The 20051-nt window shown below is 39.1% G+C and overlaps 1 protein-coding gene across 2 annotated transcripts in view; it reads left to right on the top strand.

The window, feature by feature from the left end:
* The window catches only part of GOSR1 (golgi SNAP receptor complex member 1), a gene marked incomplete at both ends in the record, with an annotated part of 37228 nt that extends 18810 nt beyond the window's left edge, over window positions 1–18418 (top strand). For both annotated transcript variants that reach the window (XM_080712380.1, XM_080712379.1), the window contains 3 exons: window positions 10204–10233; window positions 14416–14498; window positions 18294–18418. In XM_080712380.1, the coding sequence (XP_080568506.1) occupies window positions 10204–10233; window positions 14416–14498; window positions 18294–18418 (238 nt within the window). The remainder of the gene's footprint in view (window positions 1–10203; window positions 10234–14415; window positions 14499–18293) is intronic.
* Between the last annotated feature and the right edge of the window lie 1633 nt (window positions 18419–20051).

Below are 20051 nucleotides of genomic sequence, written 5' to 3'. Positions count from 1 at the left end.
AAAATACCCATAAAGACATGGATGAACTTTTTTGTGGTAGTGAGGATGGAACCCAGGGGCTTTCTACCTCCAAGCCCCCTTCCCCAGCCCTATTTTTTATTCTTTATTTTTGAAATAGGGTCTCACTGAGTTGCGGAGGACCTCACTAAGTAGCTGAGGCTGGCCGTGAACTGCGATCCTCCTGTCTCAGCCTCCCAAGTACTGGGATTACAAGCGTGTACCACCATGCCTGGCTTATATATTTTTAAATAAGTCACCATATTCTATTCGTGTTTTATTTTTCCCTGAAATTTACTGGGTATTTTGTTTGTTTGTTACTGTTTGTATTTTTTGGAGACTAAAGACCAGAATATTACCTATCTTTGAACTCAGCCTAGAAGCACTCTAGCAGTTTGTTTATGATAGTTAGGGCTAGGAATTATGTTATTTACTACTGGATGTTAAAATTAGGCATGTAATGTAAGCGTAGGATACTGTTCAATTCATTTGTCTTTAATAATCACCACTTTAAATATAAGCTGTTAAAAAACAGAAGAAACTGAGAGTGGTGGTGTGCACCTATAGCCCCAGCTGCTCAGGAGCCTGAGTCAGGAGGATCGCTTCAACTTATGGGCTGGAGACCTGACTGGTGGCAACATAACAAGAACCTGTCTAAAACAAAACAAAAATACATGGAAAAATCAAAGCCTTTCCTTCCTTTCCTTTCATTCTCTTACATAGAGCCTCACACATGCCAAGCAAGTACTCTACCACTAAGCTACAACCCCCAAAGCGATCAAGATTTTTTCATTTAATTTTTATTTTTTATAAATGGAACATATTGAGAGTGGTGTACATTTACATTGTGCTTCATGCCCCCCCCCCCCCGCGCGATCAAGATTTTTTAAGAGCCTGAGTACTTCAGGTGTTAGAGCTAGTCATTAGTTTGGTTTTCTTTAATGTGTTGAATATTATTGATTGGCACAAGGGGGCAGTGTCTCCTAGAGTATGTTTAGTTTACAGTCATTCATAACATTATCAGAAACATTTAAAATTTGTGTGTTGGGGCGCCAGGGATTGAATCCAGGGCCACTCGAATATTGAGCCCCTGTCTGAACACTCTTAAGCCCTATTTTATTTTTTATTTTATTATTTTTTATTATTATTATTTTATTTTATTTTATTTTTTTGGTGGTACTGGGGGTGGAACCCTTCTACCTCTGGGCTACACTCCCATACCTATTTTTAATATTTTATTTGGAAACAGGATCTCTTAAGCCAGCAAAGTTGCCTTTGAACCTGTGTGATCCTCCTGTCTCTACCTCCCAAGCACAGGAATTACAAACGTGCGCCACCACACCCAGCTTTTATATTTTATTTTTAAACAGGGTCTTACTAAGTTGCCGGGGCTGGCTCCCTATCTGTCTCAGCCTTGCAAGTACTGGGATTACAGATACGCAACACAGTACCTGGCTTGAGATGACGATTTTATGTGTGTGTGTGTGTGTGTGTGTGTGTGTGTGTGTGTGTGTGGTCCTGGGGATGGAACCCAGGGGCGTCTACCTCTGGGCTACACCCCTGATTTATTTTATATTTTATTTTGAAACGGTCTCACTAAGTTGCCGAGAATCTCACTAAGTAGCTGAGGCTGGCTTTGAACCTGTATGATTCCCTTGTCTCAGCCTCCCAAATACTGGGATTACAAGCATGTGCCACCATGCTCAGCTTGGGATGAGTTTTAAATGCAAATAGTCTAAATTCTGTTCATAGTGCTCATTTTAGGTAGTATGAATAATTCAACAACATTAAAAAAAATCGGTACAAATTCTATAATATTTTTAACTTACCAGTAAATCATGAGCCTTTTCTCATGTTATTAGATTTTTTTTTCAGTTTCTCCTATTATGTATAGTGAGGTCTTTGCATATCTCCAAACTTATTTTCTTATGATAAATACTTTAAATTGGAATTGTAAAATTAAAAATATATATATCTTTAAAGCCTTTCTTTTTCCCCCCTTGGAGACAGTTTCTCACTGTTGTTCAGGCTGGCCTCCCGGACTCAGTCAGTCTTTCTGCCTGAGCCTCCCAAGTAGCAGTGACTACAGGCAAGCGCCGCCCCCACTGGGCTCCACCAAATTAACTGTCTGTCTGTCTGTCTGTCTGTCTGTCTGTCTGTCTGTCTCTCTCTCTCTCTCTCCACCTCTCCCTCTCCCTCCCCCCTCCCTCTCTCTCTCTCTCTCTCTTTGTTGTTGTTGTTTTGTTTCAGTGCTGGTGATTGAACCCTGGGCCTGCACATGTTAGTCAAATCCTCTACCACTGAGCTATATCCCCTCATTTTAAGGCTTTGGTATAAGATTGTCAATGTCTCTAAAGGTTGATGGTTGCCGGACACTGTGGTACATGACTGTTTTTGAGGACTAACAGGGAAATTATCAATGTAACAAATTATAGTTTGCTTGGCCAAATGAATTCCCTGTGAAATTTCTTTTTGAAATTTTAATTCTTATGTATAATAAAAGTCTTTGGGAAGCATCTCTTAATTTATAGATGAGGAAACATTTTCAGAGAAGATGTAGGTCAAGGTCTCATAAGTAATTAATAGTAGAGCTCTTAGTAAACACCCATTCCTACCCCATTTCCAGACTTGTCCCACCTTTCACTGCCTTCTTTAAATTTTTATTTTCATTGTATTAAAGAACCAGGATGGCATAATGTTACTGAAAATTGAATGACCAGTTGCTTTTTACCTCTCTAAAAAGCAAGTGACCTGGCCGCTCTCTGTTAGTTTTTTGTTTTGTTTTGTTTTTTCATCTTTAAAATGGAATGATAAACGCCAGGCGTGGTGGCGCACGCTTGTAATCCCCACGCTTGGGAGGCTGAGACAGGAGGATCGAGTAGGTTGGAAGCCAGCTGCGCTGGCTTAAGAGATCCTGTTTCCAAATAAAAAAGTATTTTTATTTGGGAGGTGGAGACAGGAGGATCGCGCAGGTTCGAAGCCAGTTCGAAGCCAGCCATGCTGGCTTTAGAGACCCTGTTTCCAAATAAAAAAGTATAAAAAAAATAGGTCTGGGAGTGTAGCCCAGAGGTTGAAGGGCTTCCAGGAACCCCAATACCACCAAAAAAAAAAAAGAATAAATAAATAAATAAAATGGAATGATAAGGCCTGTCTCAGCCTCCCAAGTACTGCGATTACAGGCCAGTACTATAGCACCCAGCAAAACTGTGTTCTCTTTGGCTGCAGTGCTATAAAAGTATCATAATCTGAGGACAAATTGTCAATATCAAATATATAAAATGACCTATTTCAGCCTATTCTTTAAAGAAATCCTACTGTATGAAAATCTGATTTCATACAGAGAATGGAAAATAGAGTATTGTAAGCAAACTATGCCATTAATATAGACCAAACACATTTGTGTCTCCTTACAATGTCAGGATTTATTGAATAGTAGTAAATTCACAAGCTACATTACTTTCATCAGTTTCTATTCACTGAGTATTTGTTGTGAGTCACCTGGTAGTCATAAGCCAGATAATCACAGGTTCTTTTATTCCAATCTTAATTTCTAGTAACATTCAAGTCACACATCACACTTTGAACAATTTTATATATGTGTACTTTATAAGAAAATGATTTATTACATTTAAAATACTATTTATTTGGAAACGGGGATTGCAGGTTTGAGGCCAGTCTCAGCTACTTAGCTGTTTTTTTGGAAAAGGTGGGAGAAGGGAGTTGGGAGTAGCTGAGAGGTAGGATGCCCCTGTGTGTTTAATTCCCAGTACCTCCAAAATAATAAATACTACTTAAATAGGCAAAAATATTGTTTACAAAAAGCATACCTCTTAGGGAAAGTATAAAACAAGGGTTATATATATGTGCCACAAAAGCATCTGAACTAAATAGACACTTCACAAAAGAAGAGATACAAATGGTCAATAGATACATGAAAAGATGTTCTACATCATTAGCCATCAGGGAGATGCAAATCAAAACCATGCTGAGAGTCCATCTAACCCCAGTCAGAGTGTCAAGCATAAAGTAATCAAATAACAACAAATGCTGGCGAGGATGTGGGAAAGAGGAAGTCTTTTACACTGTTGGTGGGAGTGCAAACTAGTTCAGCCACTATGGAGATTGACGTGGAGATTCCTTAGAAAACTGGGAATACATCCACCATATGATCTAGCTGTACCACTCCTGGGTATTTATCCAAAGGGGTTGAAATCAGAGAACTATAGTAACATATGCATACCTATATTCATAGCAGCACAATTCATAATAGCCAAAATATGGAACCAACCCAGGTCTCCATCAATAGATGAATGGATTGCAAAATTATGGGAAATACAATGGAATTCTACTCAGCAATAAAGAAGAACAAAATCATGTCATTTGCAAGAAGATGGAAAGACCTGGAGAACATTGTGTTCAATGAGATCAGCCAGGCACAGAAAGAGAAGGGACATATGTTTCCTCTAATGTGCCCAAACTAGGGACTATTAGGAATACTAGAGGGACTCCAGATAATGGAGGGGAATCCTCAGCAAAGCTGAAATGAAGGAGGCTGAGGTTGATTAATGGAGAAGCTACATTTGAATACGTGCAGAAGTATGAATGTAGCATGGTTAACCTGGACACTCATTGGTGGGGGGTGGGAGGAAGGGCACCAAGCACGGGTTGAATGTATAACATATATTTTCAATTAAAAATAAATAAAAAATTTAAAAAAGAAGGCTTATATATGTGTGCCACAAAAGCATCAAAGAGTTTCCTCTTCATATAAAAGACATAGCTGCTCCTTAGTAGCCATTTCAACCCTACTTCTTCAGGAACATAGTCTCCAAATACAAATATACTGAGTATGTTTCCTAACTACCATCTAGCAGTTGGACTAATGTATTAGCTAGTTACTAAGCTTTAGCGTAGACACAGGAGAGATGCTGTTATGGCTTCAGACTGCACAGAGAGCAGGCAGTGGTGTCTGCAGCACGTCTGGCCGGCCTTCTGCTGACTTGTGCACAGGGCTTCCAGAAGGCTTTCTTTCTAGGACGATTCATTGACTTAGGTAGAAATGTATTTCCACAGCATATAGCTTTTCAGTTTTTCTAAATGCTTCTTCACAGTTACATGCTCTGTAGTTTTATATTCTATCTAAATTGGCCTTGGGATTTTGTTATGTTGTCATGTAGTACGTTGCTCAGTGCCTTTGCTTTTGACTTTTTAAACATGTAGTTGAGTGCCTACTGTGTACCTTGTATTGTGCCAAATGAATACTGATGTCTTCATTTGGACATTTGTTTTCCTACTTCCTGCTCTAGAACTGCCCCTCTACTAAACTTCGCAACCTATAAATTCCTCCTTAAATTTTTTTTCTTGGTTTCTTTTCAGTGTGTGATTCATAAAGCTATACAGTTTATAGATCAAAGTGTATGTTTATTGTCTTTATTCACATTCTTCAATTCTAAAGGTCTTATTTTGAGTTCACTATGAATTTACATGAAATCATAAGAAATAATACAGGGAAGTCCCATGTATTCTTTTCCAGTTTCCCCCATGGTGGCATCTTGCCAAATAATAATACAATATCTCAACCAGGCCATTGACATTAATATAATCAAGATTCAGACTATTTCTGTTACCACAAAGATCCCTCATTTTGCCCCCCCCCCCTTTTTTTGGTAGTGGTATTGGGGATGGAACCCAGGGGCCTCCCACTTCTGGGCTACACTCCCAGACCTATTTTATATTTTTTATTTGGAAACAGGGTCTCTTAAGCCAGCGAGGCTGGCTTCAAACCTGTGCGATCCTCCTGTCTCTGCCTTCCAAGCGCGGGAATTATAAGCGTGCACCACCACGCCCGGCCATTTTGCCCTTTTCTAAGCACATGTACTTTTGCCTTCTGCCCCTCTCATTAAGCCCTTGACAACCTTTGATGTCTCCATTTCTATAATTTTTTATTTCAAGAATATATGTATAGAATCATGTGGAGCATGTAAGATTGAGACTTTTTTTTAGATACCTCTTGTTTGTGTGTGATACCTAGTTGTGATTTTTATTTGCATCCCCCTAATGACTAGTGATATTAAACATCTTTCCATGTGATTACTTGCTGTGCATGTCTTCTTTAGTAAAATGTCTCTCTGTTGCCGGGCGTGGTGGCGCACGCTTGTAATCCCAGCTTTGGGGAGGCTGAGACAGGAAGATCCCGGTTTGCAGACAGCCTCAGCTACTTAGTGAGGCACTCCGTAACTTAGTGAGAACCTGTTTCAAAATAAAGAATAAAAAATAGGGCTGGAGGTATAGCTCAGAGGTCGAATGCCCCTGGGTTCCATCCCCAGACCTGAGGGGAAAAAAAAGTCTCTTTGTGTCTTTCTCTCATTTTCTACTTGAAAAAAAAATTTTTAAAGGGGTTCTTTTTTGCCTTTTTGGAACTGGGGATTGGATCCAGAACACCGCACCTGCAAAGCAGGCACTTTGCCACTGAGCTACTACATCCCAGCTCCTACTTGAAATTTTTTTTTAACCATAGCATTCTAGGTTACTAATTCTTTGACAGATATGTGGTTTGTAGATATTTTCTCCAGTATGTAGTGATATTTCTATGATTCTCTTAGTATATTTCTTTGATTCTTGCTATGATTCTTGCTAGAGTAAGGAGGAGAGGTAGTCTAGAAGTAGGAAAAAACTAGGACTCATTGTAGAGAATGAAGAGAGGGGAAGAGAGTGTATTTTTTAACAATAAGAGCTAAATCAGACTGCTTGAGTTGGAATCCTAGCTCTGCCTGGCAGCTGTATACTCTTGGGTGAGTCTCTTCCAGTCCGTAGGCTTCAGTAAGTAAAAGGAATGGTGGAATCAATCTCCTAGTGTTGTGATAATTGAGTTAAAACAGTAAGTCATTTAGGACAGGACACAGCTCCTGATTAGCACTTGTATTAGCGTCATTACTCTTACCATATTAGCAAATTAATAGATTGTTCCTTTGCACTTAATTTAATAGTTTGTTTCATTGATTTTTGTCTTCATTAAGGCATTAGTACAGAACTAGTTTGTTGAGCTTGGCAGTAGAACTTTATATTTTCATATTACACTGTCTGGATTTTGAAATGTCTTATTTTTATGTCCTTTAATGTTCTAAGAGGTCCTGATGAGGACATACCAAAACATTGAATAAGGAGCTAATAGCCCAGGTTAATCACTCCTTCTTTGCTGCCCTTGTGGCCACTCTACATAGACCACTGTTATTCTCCGCTGTCTGCCTTCATTGTAGGGATTCTGGAGTTAATGCCTTATCTTTGTAGCCACTGATTGGCCCAGTGCACTGACCAGAGGGGCACGCTACACATTTGTTAGAAGAATAAATGCGTACTTGTGAATAGATTTCACCAGCATAAGTGGACATATCTAGAAATTCGTATCAACTCTATGCTTAGATTTAGAATCAGTCTATAGTTATAGAGAAACTACTGTAGTGAGAGAGAACAAAAAACAGTACTCACTACATGCCAGGTACTGATCTCATCATTGTGTGTATGAACTCCTTTGCTTCTCTAAACAAGTAAGAATTATTATATTGCCAGTTTACAGATGAATAGTGAGGCAAGAGAAACTTGCCTAATTTCAGACAGCTTATAAGTAGTGGTGCCAGCATTTCAACACAACCACAGTCTGGCTTTTGACCACCATATTTGTAATTTTTAAAATTCTTGACCACAAAATTTTTACAAGGAATTTATAACGTTTGTTGGTTGGTTAGTTTTAACTGGGGGTTGAGCCCAGTGGGATTCTACCTCTGAGCTATACCCCTAGCCCTATGTTATTTTTATTTATTTTGAAACAGGGTTTCCTTAGGTTGATCAGACTCTCACTACTTGATGAGGCTGGCTGTGAACCTGTGATCCTCCTGTCTCAGCCTCCCAAGTACTTGGATTATAAGCTGTGCCACCACGCCGGCAATTTATGACATTTTAAAGCTCCTCTTTGTTCCTTAATATATGCACTAACTTGGATTTACTAGTCTTCTCCTTGATAATGAAACTTCAACCTAATATTTTATAGGATGAACTAGGAAATTCTTTTGGAAGAAAGTAGTTGGAAAAAAACATGCAAGTATTTATTTGAATGCCCACTATGCACCTTGCAGGGTGCCAAATGAATACAGATGTCTTCATTTGGAAGTTTTTTACTTTCTACTATAGAGCTGCCCCTCTACTAAACTTAGCTACCTATGAATTCCTCCCCAAAATGACTTTTTTGTTTCCTTCCAGTGTAATGCAATTTTTTTCTTTCCTTCCAGTGTAATGCAATTTTTTTCTTTCCTTCCAGTGTAATGCAATTTTTAAAGGCATACAGTTTATAGATAAAAGGTGCATGCTTTTTACTTCATTCATATTTTTTAATTCTAAAGTTTAGTGAAGTGAGATTTGATTTAGTTTCTACAGGACTGTTTCCCAAAAAAGAAAAGAATTTTGAGGTGTAAATAATTACTACTTATGTTCCCAGAGTCCTAGGACAGAGACCTAACTCTGGAGGTTTCACCAAACTAGGTTTGGGCCACTTACCCCCCAAAAACAAAAAACAAACAAAAAGGGAATAGTTGGAAAGCAGGAAAAGAACTATAATCAGTGTGACCAAATTGGGAAGATGGAGCAAGAGCCAGCGTCCCAGTCCTCTCTTGAGGATGTTGACAGGAACTTCATGTTTAAGGAGAGGAGGAACTGGGGCAGGGCTGAGAGGTGCACATACTCAGCAGGCTTGAGCACACTGTTGTCTGCTTGACCATTATTTCTGTTCTAGTTCTGTTGAGATCTCTCTGGAGAGTTCTCGTGGGGGAGGGGCCTGGGTACTAGGGTTTGAACCCAGGGGCATTCTGCCTCCAAACTACATCCCCAGCCCAATTTTTTATTCTTTATTTTAAAACAGGGTCTCACTGATTTTGGAGGACCCCACTAAGTTCTGAGGCTGGTCTCAAACCTGCAGCCCCCCTCTCTGAGCTTCCCAAGTACTGGGTTTACAAGCGTGCGCCACCACACCCAACTTGGAGAATTCTTTGTCACTTGAGGTGGCACATAGGATGTTTATCAGACCTGTGTTCCTGGAAGGGGGCAATGACTGGAGACTTCTAGGTACCATTCCAGGGCTTTGCTGATTATCCCTACAAATCTTGTCTCAGCCTTGAAGGGGGATGAGATAGATTAGGTAAATTTAGGCAAATAAGCCTTGTATTGCCAGGTTTTTTTTTTTTTTTTTTTTTTTTCTTTTTGTAGTACTGGGGATGGAGCCCAGGGACATTCTGCCTCCAAGCTCCATCTCCAGCCCATTTATTTATTTATTTATTTATTTATTTATTTATTTATTTATTTATTTATTTATTTATGGTACTGGAGATGGAACCCCTTTACCTCCGGGCTACACTCCAATACCTATTTTATATTTTTGGAAACAGGGTCTTTAAGCCAGTGATGCTGGCTTCGAACTTGCACGATCCTCCTGTCTCTGCCTCCCAAGCGCAGGGAATTCAAGCACGTGCCACCACGTCCGACTTTTATTCTTTATTTTGAAACAGGGTCTTACTGAGTTGCAGAGGCCCTCACTAAGTAGCTGAGGCTGTCCATGAACCACAGTCTTCTGGTCTCAGCCCCCCAAATGCTGGGATTACAAGTGTGCACCACCACGCCCGGCTCGTATTGCCAGTTTTTAAATGAACATTTCTTAAATGATTAGCATCCTGTGGTTAAAGTTGAACAGGGACCTGAAGACTAAACTGAATGAAGGCAGAGATGCCGAGCTTTATTTTCCTTTCAGTTGTACTTGGGAATCTGCAGTCCTAAGTAAAGAGTCACTACTTTCTAGCAAAGGCAGCCTCTCTAAGTCCTTATTAAACATATAGGCATGGGGACTATATTTACCTATCCTGTCTCACAAGTTGGTTCTTAAATTTTGGATAGACAGTGGTGACAGCTTGGAGCTATCTAGATTAAAGGATTTTTATATATTCAAGCTGCCATTAAAGTTGTTCTGACTTTAATATAATCAGGTATCTCTATGGAAAAGGATTTACACTAACATACAAATAGGATGTAAAAAATGTCTATATCGAGAAATGAAAGTATTTCAAATACATAGTGGCCAAAAAGTTTATCTCTAAATATAGAAAAATTAAGTACAAATTTTAAATTTGTGTTTACTAATTCTAGGATTTGAAAATTTTCTCTTTGCAGCTCAGATCGTCTGATAGAAGAAACGATAAGGTAGGAATAATTCTTGTTTTACTTTGCTGATGTTTGTATATACATTTAATAAACAGATCAAGTTAACTCTATTAACTAGAATGAAAGTCAGTTCACCCTCTTTAAAGGTGAGAATTTAAGCTGGGCCTGGTGCCACATGTTTGTAATCCCAGTACTTGGGAAGCTGAGACAGGAGGATTGCAGGTTCACAGCCAGCCTTAGCAACCTCATGAAGCCCTCTGCAACTCAGTAAGGCGCTGTCTCAAAATAAAAAATAAAATAGGGCTGGGAATGTAGCTCAGATGTAGAATGCCCCTTAGTTCGATCCTCAGCATCACCCCCCCCCCAAAAAAAAAGAGAATTTTACTACATGTTAATGCATTTCTACTGTGGTCTTCCATTATAAGAGACATTTAAAGCCCAAAGCATACTGGGTATGGTGATGCATGCTTGTAATCCCAATACTTGGAAAGCTGATATAGGAGACTCGCAGGTTCAAAGCCAGCCTCAGCCACTTAGGCTGTCAGTAACTTAGTGAGAACTTCCTTGTTTCCAAATAATAAAATTAAAAAGGGCTAGGGGTATAGCTTGGAGGTAGAATGTCCCTGAGTTTAATCTCCAGTACCACAGAAATAAAGCCCAAAACATTTATTTCTACAGTTATTAGAATTCTGCTGTTTTATTTAATTTTCCAGTTCATATTTAATATTTTTAGCATTAGTCTTTTTATTTTTTACCTTTAAATGCTATATCATTTATGTAGACCTGGTTTCTATTATAGCAGCTAAGGAAATCTACTACAGTAATATTTAATCTGTAATAACAGTGAACTAATTTCTTGTTTAAATTAAGTAACTATTATTTAATATGAATCTTTTTTACCTTTTATTTTGATACCATGTTAAATTTCAGTAACATTCCAATAGTACAAAAAATTCTGTATACCTTTACCTAGCTTTCCAAATGTTACATTTATCCACATTTACTTTTTCAGTTTATTTTCTGAACTACTTGAAAATAAGTTGTAGGCATAAAGCCTCTTTTCTCCTAAATATTTCAGTGTTCATTTATTAAATAATTTTTATGTAAATAAGGACTCATTATATTCAATGAGTTATAATGTGTTCCCATTATTTATTTAATATTCACATATTATAATCTTTTATAATAATGTTTTGTTATGTTCTTGAGGTTTTGTTCAAATTGCATGACATTAATAACAAAACTAAGTTGCAGAGGGCCTTGCTAAGTTCCTGAGGCAGCCATACCTGGCACCCTATAATATATATATATATATATATATTTTTTTTTTTTTTCGGTGGTACTGGGGTTCCTGGAAGCCCTTCTGCCTCCGGGCTATACTCCCAGACCTATTTTATATTTAATTTGGAAACAGGGTCTCTTAAGCCAGTGCAGCTGGCTTCGAACCTGCGTGATCCTCCTGTCTCTGCCTCCCAAGCGTGGAGATTACAAGTGTGCGCCACCACGCCCGGCTCTTTTTTTACCCCCACTTCTTTCTGCCTAATTTAGGATAAGGCTGCTTTAAGTTTTTGGTTTAGAGCTAGTCTATTTAAGAATTGGATATGAATATAAAAATCAAGATATGTAAAAGATAATAAGCACTTAACTTGCTACTATTATTTTTCTAGTTAAAAAACATACTGTTGGGTCTTTCACTTTAATATTTTCTATTGCTTAAAAAATGATAGATATCACAGGAAATTTCACTGAATATAAAGCTAGTTATGATTATATGTGGATAATATAAAACTTAAGTTTAAATAATTATTTCTATATATTCCATATGTCAAAATTTACCTTTTTTAATTTTTGGTACTGGGAAATTGAATTCAGTGACATTTGACCTCTGAGCTATATCCCAGTCCTGTTTTATTTTTATTTTTGAAACAGGGTCTCACTGAGTTAACAAGAATTTTCATTACTTGCTGAGACTTGAACCGGTAATCTTCCTTTTTCAGTCACCCAAGTACTGGAATTACAGGCACACGCCACTGCACCCAGCTTACCTATTCTTTTTGGAGAACACATTTTAAAAATATTACACAATTGAATATAGATTTGGTATCAGTTTATTGAAAAGAACTAATATTTATAAGCTTATTTAGCTTAATACAACTAGTATTATCTGCTAGTGAAAAAATAAATGGTTTAGTTTATAGAATAGGTAAAAATATTAAAATTTCAGTAAACACATCAATGATTAATCATTTTAAAAGCATTATATCTTATTTGGAGCTTATATTTTGCCTCTCAGCATTTGACCTTTGAAGTAATAGCCTGTATTTCACTCAACTCGACTCCAAATGATGGAAGGAGATGGGAAAGTGTATCTAGCTATACTTTATGTGGTACTGGAAATCATGCATATTCAACAAGGCAATAGCTTAATGTATGATGATAATATCCATTCCCCAAGGAATACAAAGTACTTTGCATGAATTATTCTTTAATCTCTATCCACTTGTGAGTTGAAGTACACAGGAGGTAGTGATAGTCCCAGTTTAATAATCAAAGACATATGTGAGTCAAAGGTTTGGCCTAACATTGCTCAGCCTACGTTTTTTTCTGTTACTTTATACAAGACCATATGCCTTTCTGTGTATGTGGGGGTGGGGGTACTGGGGATAGAACCCTTCTACCTACGGGCTACTCTCCCAGACCTATTTTATATTTAATTTAAAACAGGATCTCTTAAGCCAGCAAGGCTGGCTTCAAACCTGTGCGATCCTCCTGTCTCCGCCTCCCAAGTGCGGGGATTACAAGCGTGTGCCACCGCGCGGGGCGACCATATGCCTATTTTAAAATAGGGCTACTTTCCCCCAAGCCCCTGCTGTAAAAAACAGATTCTGTCAATTTTCATTTCTGCTTCTTCCCTTTCTTTGTGATCATCTGTGCTTTGAAAAGTGTCCTCCGTCAATCTATTCTCTGAACTTGGCCTTCATCTTTTTGGGCAGTTCCTGCATGGTGGCCTGGATTTGGGAACCTTCATGAGACTCTGCATGGCCTTCACTGCTTCTGTGCTCTCCTGTGGGGAACCAGCCCTTTAGTCAGCCCTTTTACCTCCGGGCTACACTTCCAGACCTATTTTATACTTTTATTTTATTTGGAAACAGGGTCAATCCTCCTGTGCAATCCTCCTGTCTCTGCCTCCCAAGCGCGGGGATTACAAGCATGCGCCACCACACCCGGCCAACTCAGATCCTTTAAAACAAGACATCAAAGTAGTCACATGAAAAAGATTGCGTTCTGTAAACAGTGGCTTTTCCTGCTTTCTCAGTCATGTTTAATCAATCTGTTGCTTTTGTGTCCCAAAATCTTCCTAGTGATTCTCAAGTAGAATTGAGAAATGTTACTTGTTCATAACTTGAGGGCCATTTGTATATTAATATATGCTTTGGGTTTATTTTATGGTTATGTTTCCCTATATCCCTTGCAACAGTTTTTCTTAATTAAAAATATTTTCATAGCTATAACCTTTTAAGACTGTTGTTTTTTGTTTTGTTTGTTTGTTTGTTTGTTTGTTTGTTTTGAAACAGGGTCTCTTAAGCCAGCGCAGTGCAGCTTCAAACCTGTGCGATCCTCCTGTCTCTGCCTCCCAAGTGCGGGGATTTCAAGCGTGCACTACCATGCCTGGCTCAGACTGTTTTAAGAAGCTTTTGTGATATGTGATTTGTCTGTTAATGTCTTACTTTATTTTGTTATTTTGAAGAAAACTTAGAAAATGGCTTACTGCGTTATACAAACAAAATCATTAGAATTGGGCACAGTGATGCATGCCTGTAATCCCAATACTTAGGAGGCTGAGACAGGAGGATGGCAGGTTCAAGGCCAGCTTCAGTAACCTTGTGAGACCCTCAGCAGTTTAGCAAGACCCTGTTTCAAAATTAAAAATTAAAAAAGGGCTAGAGGTATAGCTCAGAGGTAGAATGACCCTAGTTTTTATCCCCAGCAAATCTCTTCTCCTCCACCCCCAAAAAAGGAAAAGGCATCATTGGGTAGCAGTGGGGTCTTTCAGAAAAAGGACAAGGGGAAGGTGACTGAGAAGTCATTTACCTGCCTGGTGCTTTTCAAGATGATTTTGCTCACCATAGTTTCCGCTTAGGAATATGCTTAGACATATGATGAGTCCATCCAGGGTAATAGCAAATGCCAACTTAAACGTCTCTTTTTCCCCCCTTGAAGTATTGCTATGGCAACAAAAGAAAATATGACTTCACAGAGAGGAATGTTAAAGTCAATTCACAGCAAAATGAACACCTTGGCCAGTATCCTTTTTTGAAAGTTTAAAATCTGCACTGAGGGGTGGGTGTATGAATATGTCTCTTGGAGGAGGGGACTGGTAGCCCACAATAGTAGAGAGCTCCTCAGTAATTACATAATATGAGTATTTTCTGCTTTGCTCCTTGCTACCATTTCTAGTGACTGCACACAGATGTTTAATAATAGACTTGGAAAAGAATTTTTTTAATTACTCACAAAATTATTTTACACTTAAAAGTTCTGAATCCATGTTAGAACTCCACATTTTTTTTTTATACCTAAACAAAATAAATTATGGGCTTTTTCTTTTTTTTCCAGTTTGGAGAGTCAGTTGGAGATGCTAGGAAGGAGACAGGCATATAGGAAGAGAAGTTATAACTCCTGATAAGAGTATGGTGACCATGTACTGGCTGAATTCCAGGTAGATTCTCTACTGGTTTGTCATGACCTCTACTTTGTAATTTTTAGTTTCACAATTTGAATTAGGATTACTGATACTTCCCAGAAGCCCAGTAGGGAAATTGATAGAGCCTACCACTCCGAAGCATTTTATTTACTCTCTGAGAAGGCAAGCCTTTTAAAGAGAAAAGCTTTCTTCCCCACCTACTATGGGAGGAAAGACCTGTAATTTTCAAAAGTTAAGAAACTTCTGGCCCTAACTAATTTGAGGTCACTTTTAGTTTGATGCGTGTTTGCTAAAGGAAAACGAGAGCCTGGAGTTTGTTGGTATTTTCTGATCTGTTGTAAACTTTGTTCTTGCTTTGTTACCCTAGTATAAAACCACCTATCCAGCCGGGTGTGGTGGAGCACGCTTCTTATCCCAGCATTCAGGAAGCTGAGACAGGAGGATCGTGGTTTGTGGCCAGCCTCAGCTACTTACTGAGTCCCTCTGTAACTCAGTGAGACCCTGTTTTAAAATAAAGAATAAAAAATGGAACTGGGGTTCCATCCATAGTACCCAAAAAAAAATCCACATAGTCCCTTTTTTTTTTTTTTTTTTTTTGGCAGTACTAGGGATGGAACCCAGGGGCATTCTACTTCTGAGCTAAACCCCTGGTCCTATTTTTATTAATTTATTTATTTATTTATTTATTTATTTATTTATTTATTTATTTATTTATTTATTGGTGGTTCCTGGAAACCCTTCTGCCTTCAGGCTATTCTCCCAGACCTATTTTTTTATTTGGAAACAGGGTCTCTTAAACCAGCATGGCTGGCTTCAAACCTCCTGTCTCTGCCTCCCAAGCGCAGGGATTACAAGCGTGCGCCACCACGCCCCGCATCCTGGTCCTATTTTTTAGTCTTTTTTTTTTTTTTTAATTTTTTGAAAAGGGTCTCACTGAGTTGCAAAGAGCATCACTAAGTAGCTGAGGCTGTCCATGAACTGTGATTCTCCTGTCGCCGCCTCCTGAATGCTGGGATTTACAAGTGTGTGCTACCACACCCGGCCTGAATCATTATTGTTTACATAGCACTATACAGTTCACAGAGTATTGTAATATGCTTTTTATCATTACCACAAAAGAGAAAATGAGCATATTATTATTGTTTTGTGGATGAAGAATTGGACTCAGAAAAGTGGCTTGGCTCAGGTCCCAGGTAAAGAGCAAATTAGAGATTTATGTTTTGAGTTTCCCATGAAATCATAGTTTTTCTTGAACTATGGACTCAGCCATCAGCAAGAACAGAGGCTACTTTAGTAAATATAATAAGAGTTTGTAAAACAGACCCGGTGACACAGGCCTGTAATCCCAGTACTTTGGAGGCTGAGACAGGAGGATCACAAGTTTAAGGCCAGCCTAGGCAATTTAGTGAGACTATGTTTCCAAATAAGAAAATAAGAAAGGGCTGAAGGTATAGTTGAATGGTAGAGTACCTTAGTACCAAAAAAAAGAAAAAGTATTTATGTATTAAATTTTTTGTGTGTGTGGTACTAGGGATGGAATGTAGGGGTATACTACCTCCAAGCTACACCCCCAGGCCCATTTTTTATTCTTTATTTTGAAACAGGGTCTCACTGAGTTGCAAAGGTCTCACTAAGTACCTGAGGCTGTCCACGAACTGCAACCTCCTGTCTCAGTCTCCCGAATGCTGGGATTACAAGCATGTGCCACCATGCCTGGCTTTTAAGTTTGTATTTAATGAACCATTGAAACTTCAAAGTACCAAGGAGGTTGGATACCTAGGTTATTTAAAATACTGATTGAAGCCAGGCATGGTGCTGCACACCTGTGAGGTCCTCTGCAACTTAGTGAAACCCTATTTCAAAATAAAGAATAAAAAATAGAATGCCCCTGGGTGTAGTCCCCAGTTACACAAAAAGAAGAGAGAAAAGAAAAAGGGTTTTGTCAGTGATTTCAAAATATATTCTTTCTTTCTATTCCACATTTAAAAAAAAATGTTTCTACCAGTTGTCCCGGGTTTTGTTTTTGTTCTTTTTTTTTAATTGGTTCAAAGAATATGATAATGCCTATATATATAATTTGTGGGGGGGGTGCTAGGGGTAGAACCCAGAGCTATACTCCGGGCTGTACTCCCAGACCTATTTTATATTTTATTTGGAAACAGTGTCTCACTAAGTAGCTGAGGCTGGCTTCGAACCAGTGTGATCCTCCTGTCTCAGCCTCCCAAGTGCTGGGATTGATTACAAGCGGGCACCACCACGCCCGGCATGGCTATAGTATTAACGTATCCTGAACACGAAGGAACTTGAAGAATAGAAGACATGATCGTGCAACATGTAGACTATATAGGTACACAACTAAATGTAGTCCCTGGTGAGATTTGTTATAGAAAAGGCAGTGATGATCCTGCCGGTTATCCCAGCTCTCCAGTGTCCTTGGTGGTTTTCTTCATTGGTTTTCCTGAACTTGATATGATACCTCTGTAAACAAGAGGATGCACCTGCAGGTGTACTGTCAGAAACCACCGCCAGGAATAAAAAACTGTGGGCACTTTGCGCTATAGCATACAAACAAGTAAGGATAGGAAGGTATCTTGTGATCCTAAAATGCAGTAACCACCACATTGAAAGTTCCTCTCTTTCCTTTTAATGTTCCCTAAATAGGATGGCTAGAGCATTTTAACCTACTTTCCTATTATACCCTGCCTGCTGGTATAAATTTTACATTTTAAATAATTCACCAGTACCTGACTTATACAGATCCTAGAGTTTCCCACCAGTTGCCTGAGTCCAAGAAAGATTGTTTCCCTATGGGGAAAAGATTAGGTTTTCTTTAAAACCCTTGAGAGGGAGGAGCTGCTGTACTGAATCTCCCTGACTGAGAGCTTGGCACTGATCCCTCGTTACATGGGAGCTGTCATCATTACTTTTTTTCTCTCACCATTAATTTTTTTTTTCTTTTCTTTTTTGTGGTACTGGGGATGGGACCCAGAGGCATTCGAGCTCTACCTCCAACCCTATTTTTTATTCTTTATTTTTGAAACAGGGTCTCACTAAGTTGCAGAGGGCCTCACTAAGTAGCTAAGGCTGGACGCGAACCCAGATCCTCCTGTCTCAGCCTTTCAAATGCTGGAATTACAAGTGTGTGCCACGATGCCCGGCTAGTTTTTTTTATTTTTATTTTTATTATTTTTGTGTACTACGCAGAGGACTCAGAGACTTGAATCTGTCCCAGTTTTGGAATGTGTTTGCTAAAGAGTCCCTCGGTGTGATCCCGCCCCCATCATTTTTATCATATATTCTTTCTAAGCTCTATGGATGGCTCATTTAGTGATTCTGTTAAGTTTTCACAAAAGAGGCTTCTTTCAAATGTGACCTTAATAAAGATTTCCCAAAGATCGGTTTCCTGCTGTGAACAGTCTGATTCAGAGGATCAACCTCAGGAAACGGCGAGACTCACTCATCCTGGGTGGCATAATTGGCATCTGTGCCATCCTGTTGCTGCTGTATGCGTTCCATTGATAGGACATCTCCAAAGACTCTTAACAGCCACCACTTCCACATCCTGATCTGGAGCAAGAAGAAGTAGAAAGGAGAAGTTGACCATCCTGATAATTAGCCTAACAGCTGGACGATGTCAGAACCAGTAGTACAGGCGCTGCGACATGGTCGGGGTGAACTGAAGGCACAGGTTTTCTGTGCTCTTTTCTAACACATATTTCTCCGTTTTTAGTTTGGAAAACAAAAAAAGTTTTCAGTTGATTTTTGTCTCCCTAGAAGGTAAGTAAACCAGTGGAAAACAGCATCTGTGCTTCAGTGACAGCGCTGAAGCCTGTGCCGAGCCAGGCCGGGCTGCTGGGCTCCTCCGAGCACCAGACTTCTCTGTGTCCAAAGACTGCTTTCCTCTCAGCCTCCAGATTGGGTTGTGAATAAAAAGAATTCATGTCCTTTTAACACTCATGATGGGGAATTACAAGTTCATTCTTGATCATCTGGGCTCTATATTTCCACTCTATGTCCCCAACTCCTTTTGTATTCAAGGAAACTCCTGTTTTCCAAGATGGTAACAAGTGAACTGCAGTGTATTTGAGGTTGTCTGAAATGGAAAACACTGAAAAAAAGCTATTGTCTTCTTCTTTCCTTTCTTTTTTAAAATTGTGAGTACACTGGGGTTAACTGTATTGCTAGAAAAACATCAAGAATGACATCTGTTTTCAAAGGATTGGTCATTGTTTATTTCTTTATTTCTTTCATTGGACTAATATTTACTCCTAAAAGATAATGAAATCTTAGTTCTGCCATGACAAAAGAAACTAATAGCCAGTGTCCATCGCTGCCCCCAGCTGTTCCTCATCACATCAGGATTAACACTGGAAACTGGGGGAAGGAGTGGACTGCTCAGTTTTCAACAGCCACATGTAAATCAGTAAGTCACATCTAAGACATCGAGGGCTGTTACCAGATAACTTCCTTTTAAATGCTCTGCAGCGTAGGACCCCAAGTTGAAGGACTACTGCCTGATGAACCAGGAATTCTCTGTTCTATGAAAATTGATTCATTCCAAATCTATTAAGGTTTTTCCAAAACTCCAGAGAATTGTTTCTCTGTTGAAGGTTCCTGTGACAGGGTATATGTCAACCTACAGTCATCTTCTGTTACCATCTCTGGATGGTGACAAAATTTTAGACAACCCACTAGAAATTCTTTTCCATTTTAACCATCCCTTAGTTTCTCTACATTCATTACTTATCTCACTGAACTACCAGATAGTTTAAAGACTGCCAACATCTACATTCTTCTCCTAGGGAGAAGACTGCTCGTCCATGTTGGAATTCACTATGGTATTCAAGTATCGGCTTCAGACTGTGCCACGGGAATAGAAGGATATTAGCCTGTCATTCCTCACTGCATTGTGGTGTGGAGGTGCTGTTCAGGTGGACTTGACGTGCTGCCTAGTGGGTACACGGCCATCCAGACTAGGATGGAGGCTTAGAAGTTTGTCATTCTGGTGTCAAGGATGTAGTACATCCTGGGTATGAAAGCATTTGATATATTTTTCTTAATTATGGGGTTTATTTTTCTAAATATGGGTTCATTGACCAGTTTGTTGCCTGGAGATGCCCATAAAAAAAAAACTTGTTTCAGCCAGGCATGG

The sequence above is a fragment of the Muscardinus avellanarius genome (assembly GCF_963383645.1).
Source record: "Muscardinus avellanarius genome assembly, chromosome: 16".
In the NCBI taxonomy this organism is placed as follows: Eukaryota; Metazoa; Chordata; class Mammalia; order Rodentia; family Gliridae; genus Muscardinus; species Muscardinus avellanarius.
Note: the sequence above shows the minus strand (reverse complement) of the source record. Positions and strands in the feature narration are given on the sequence as shown.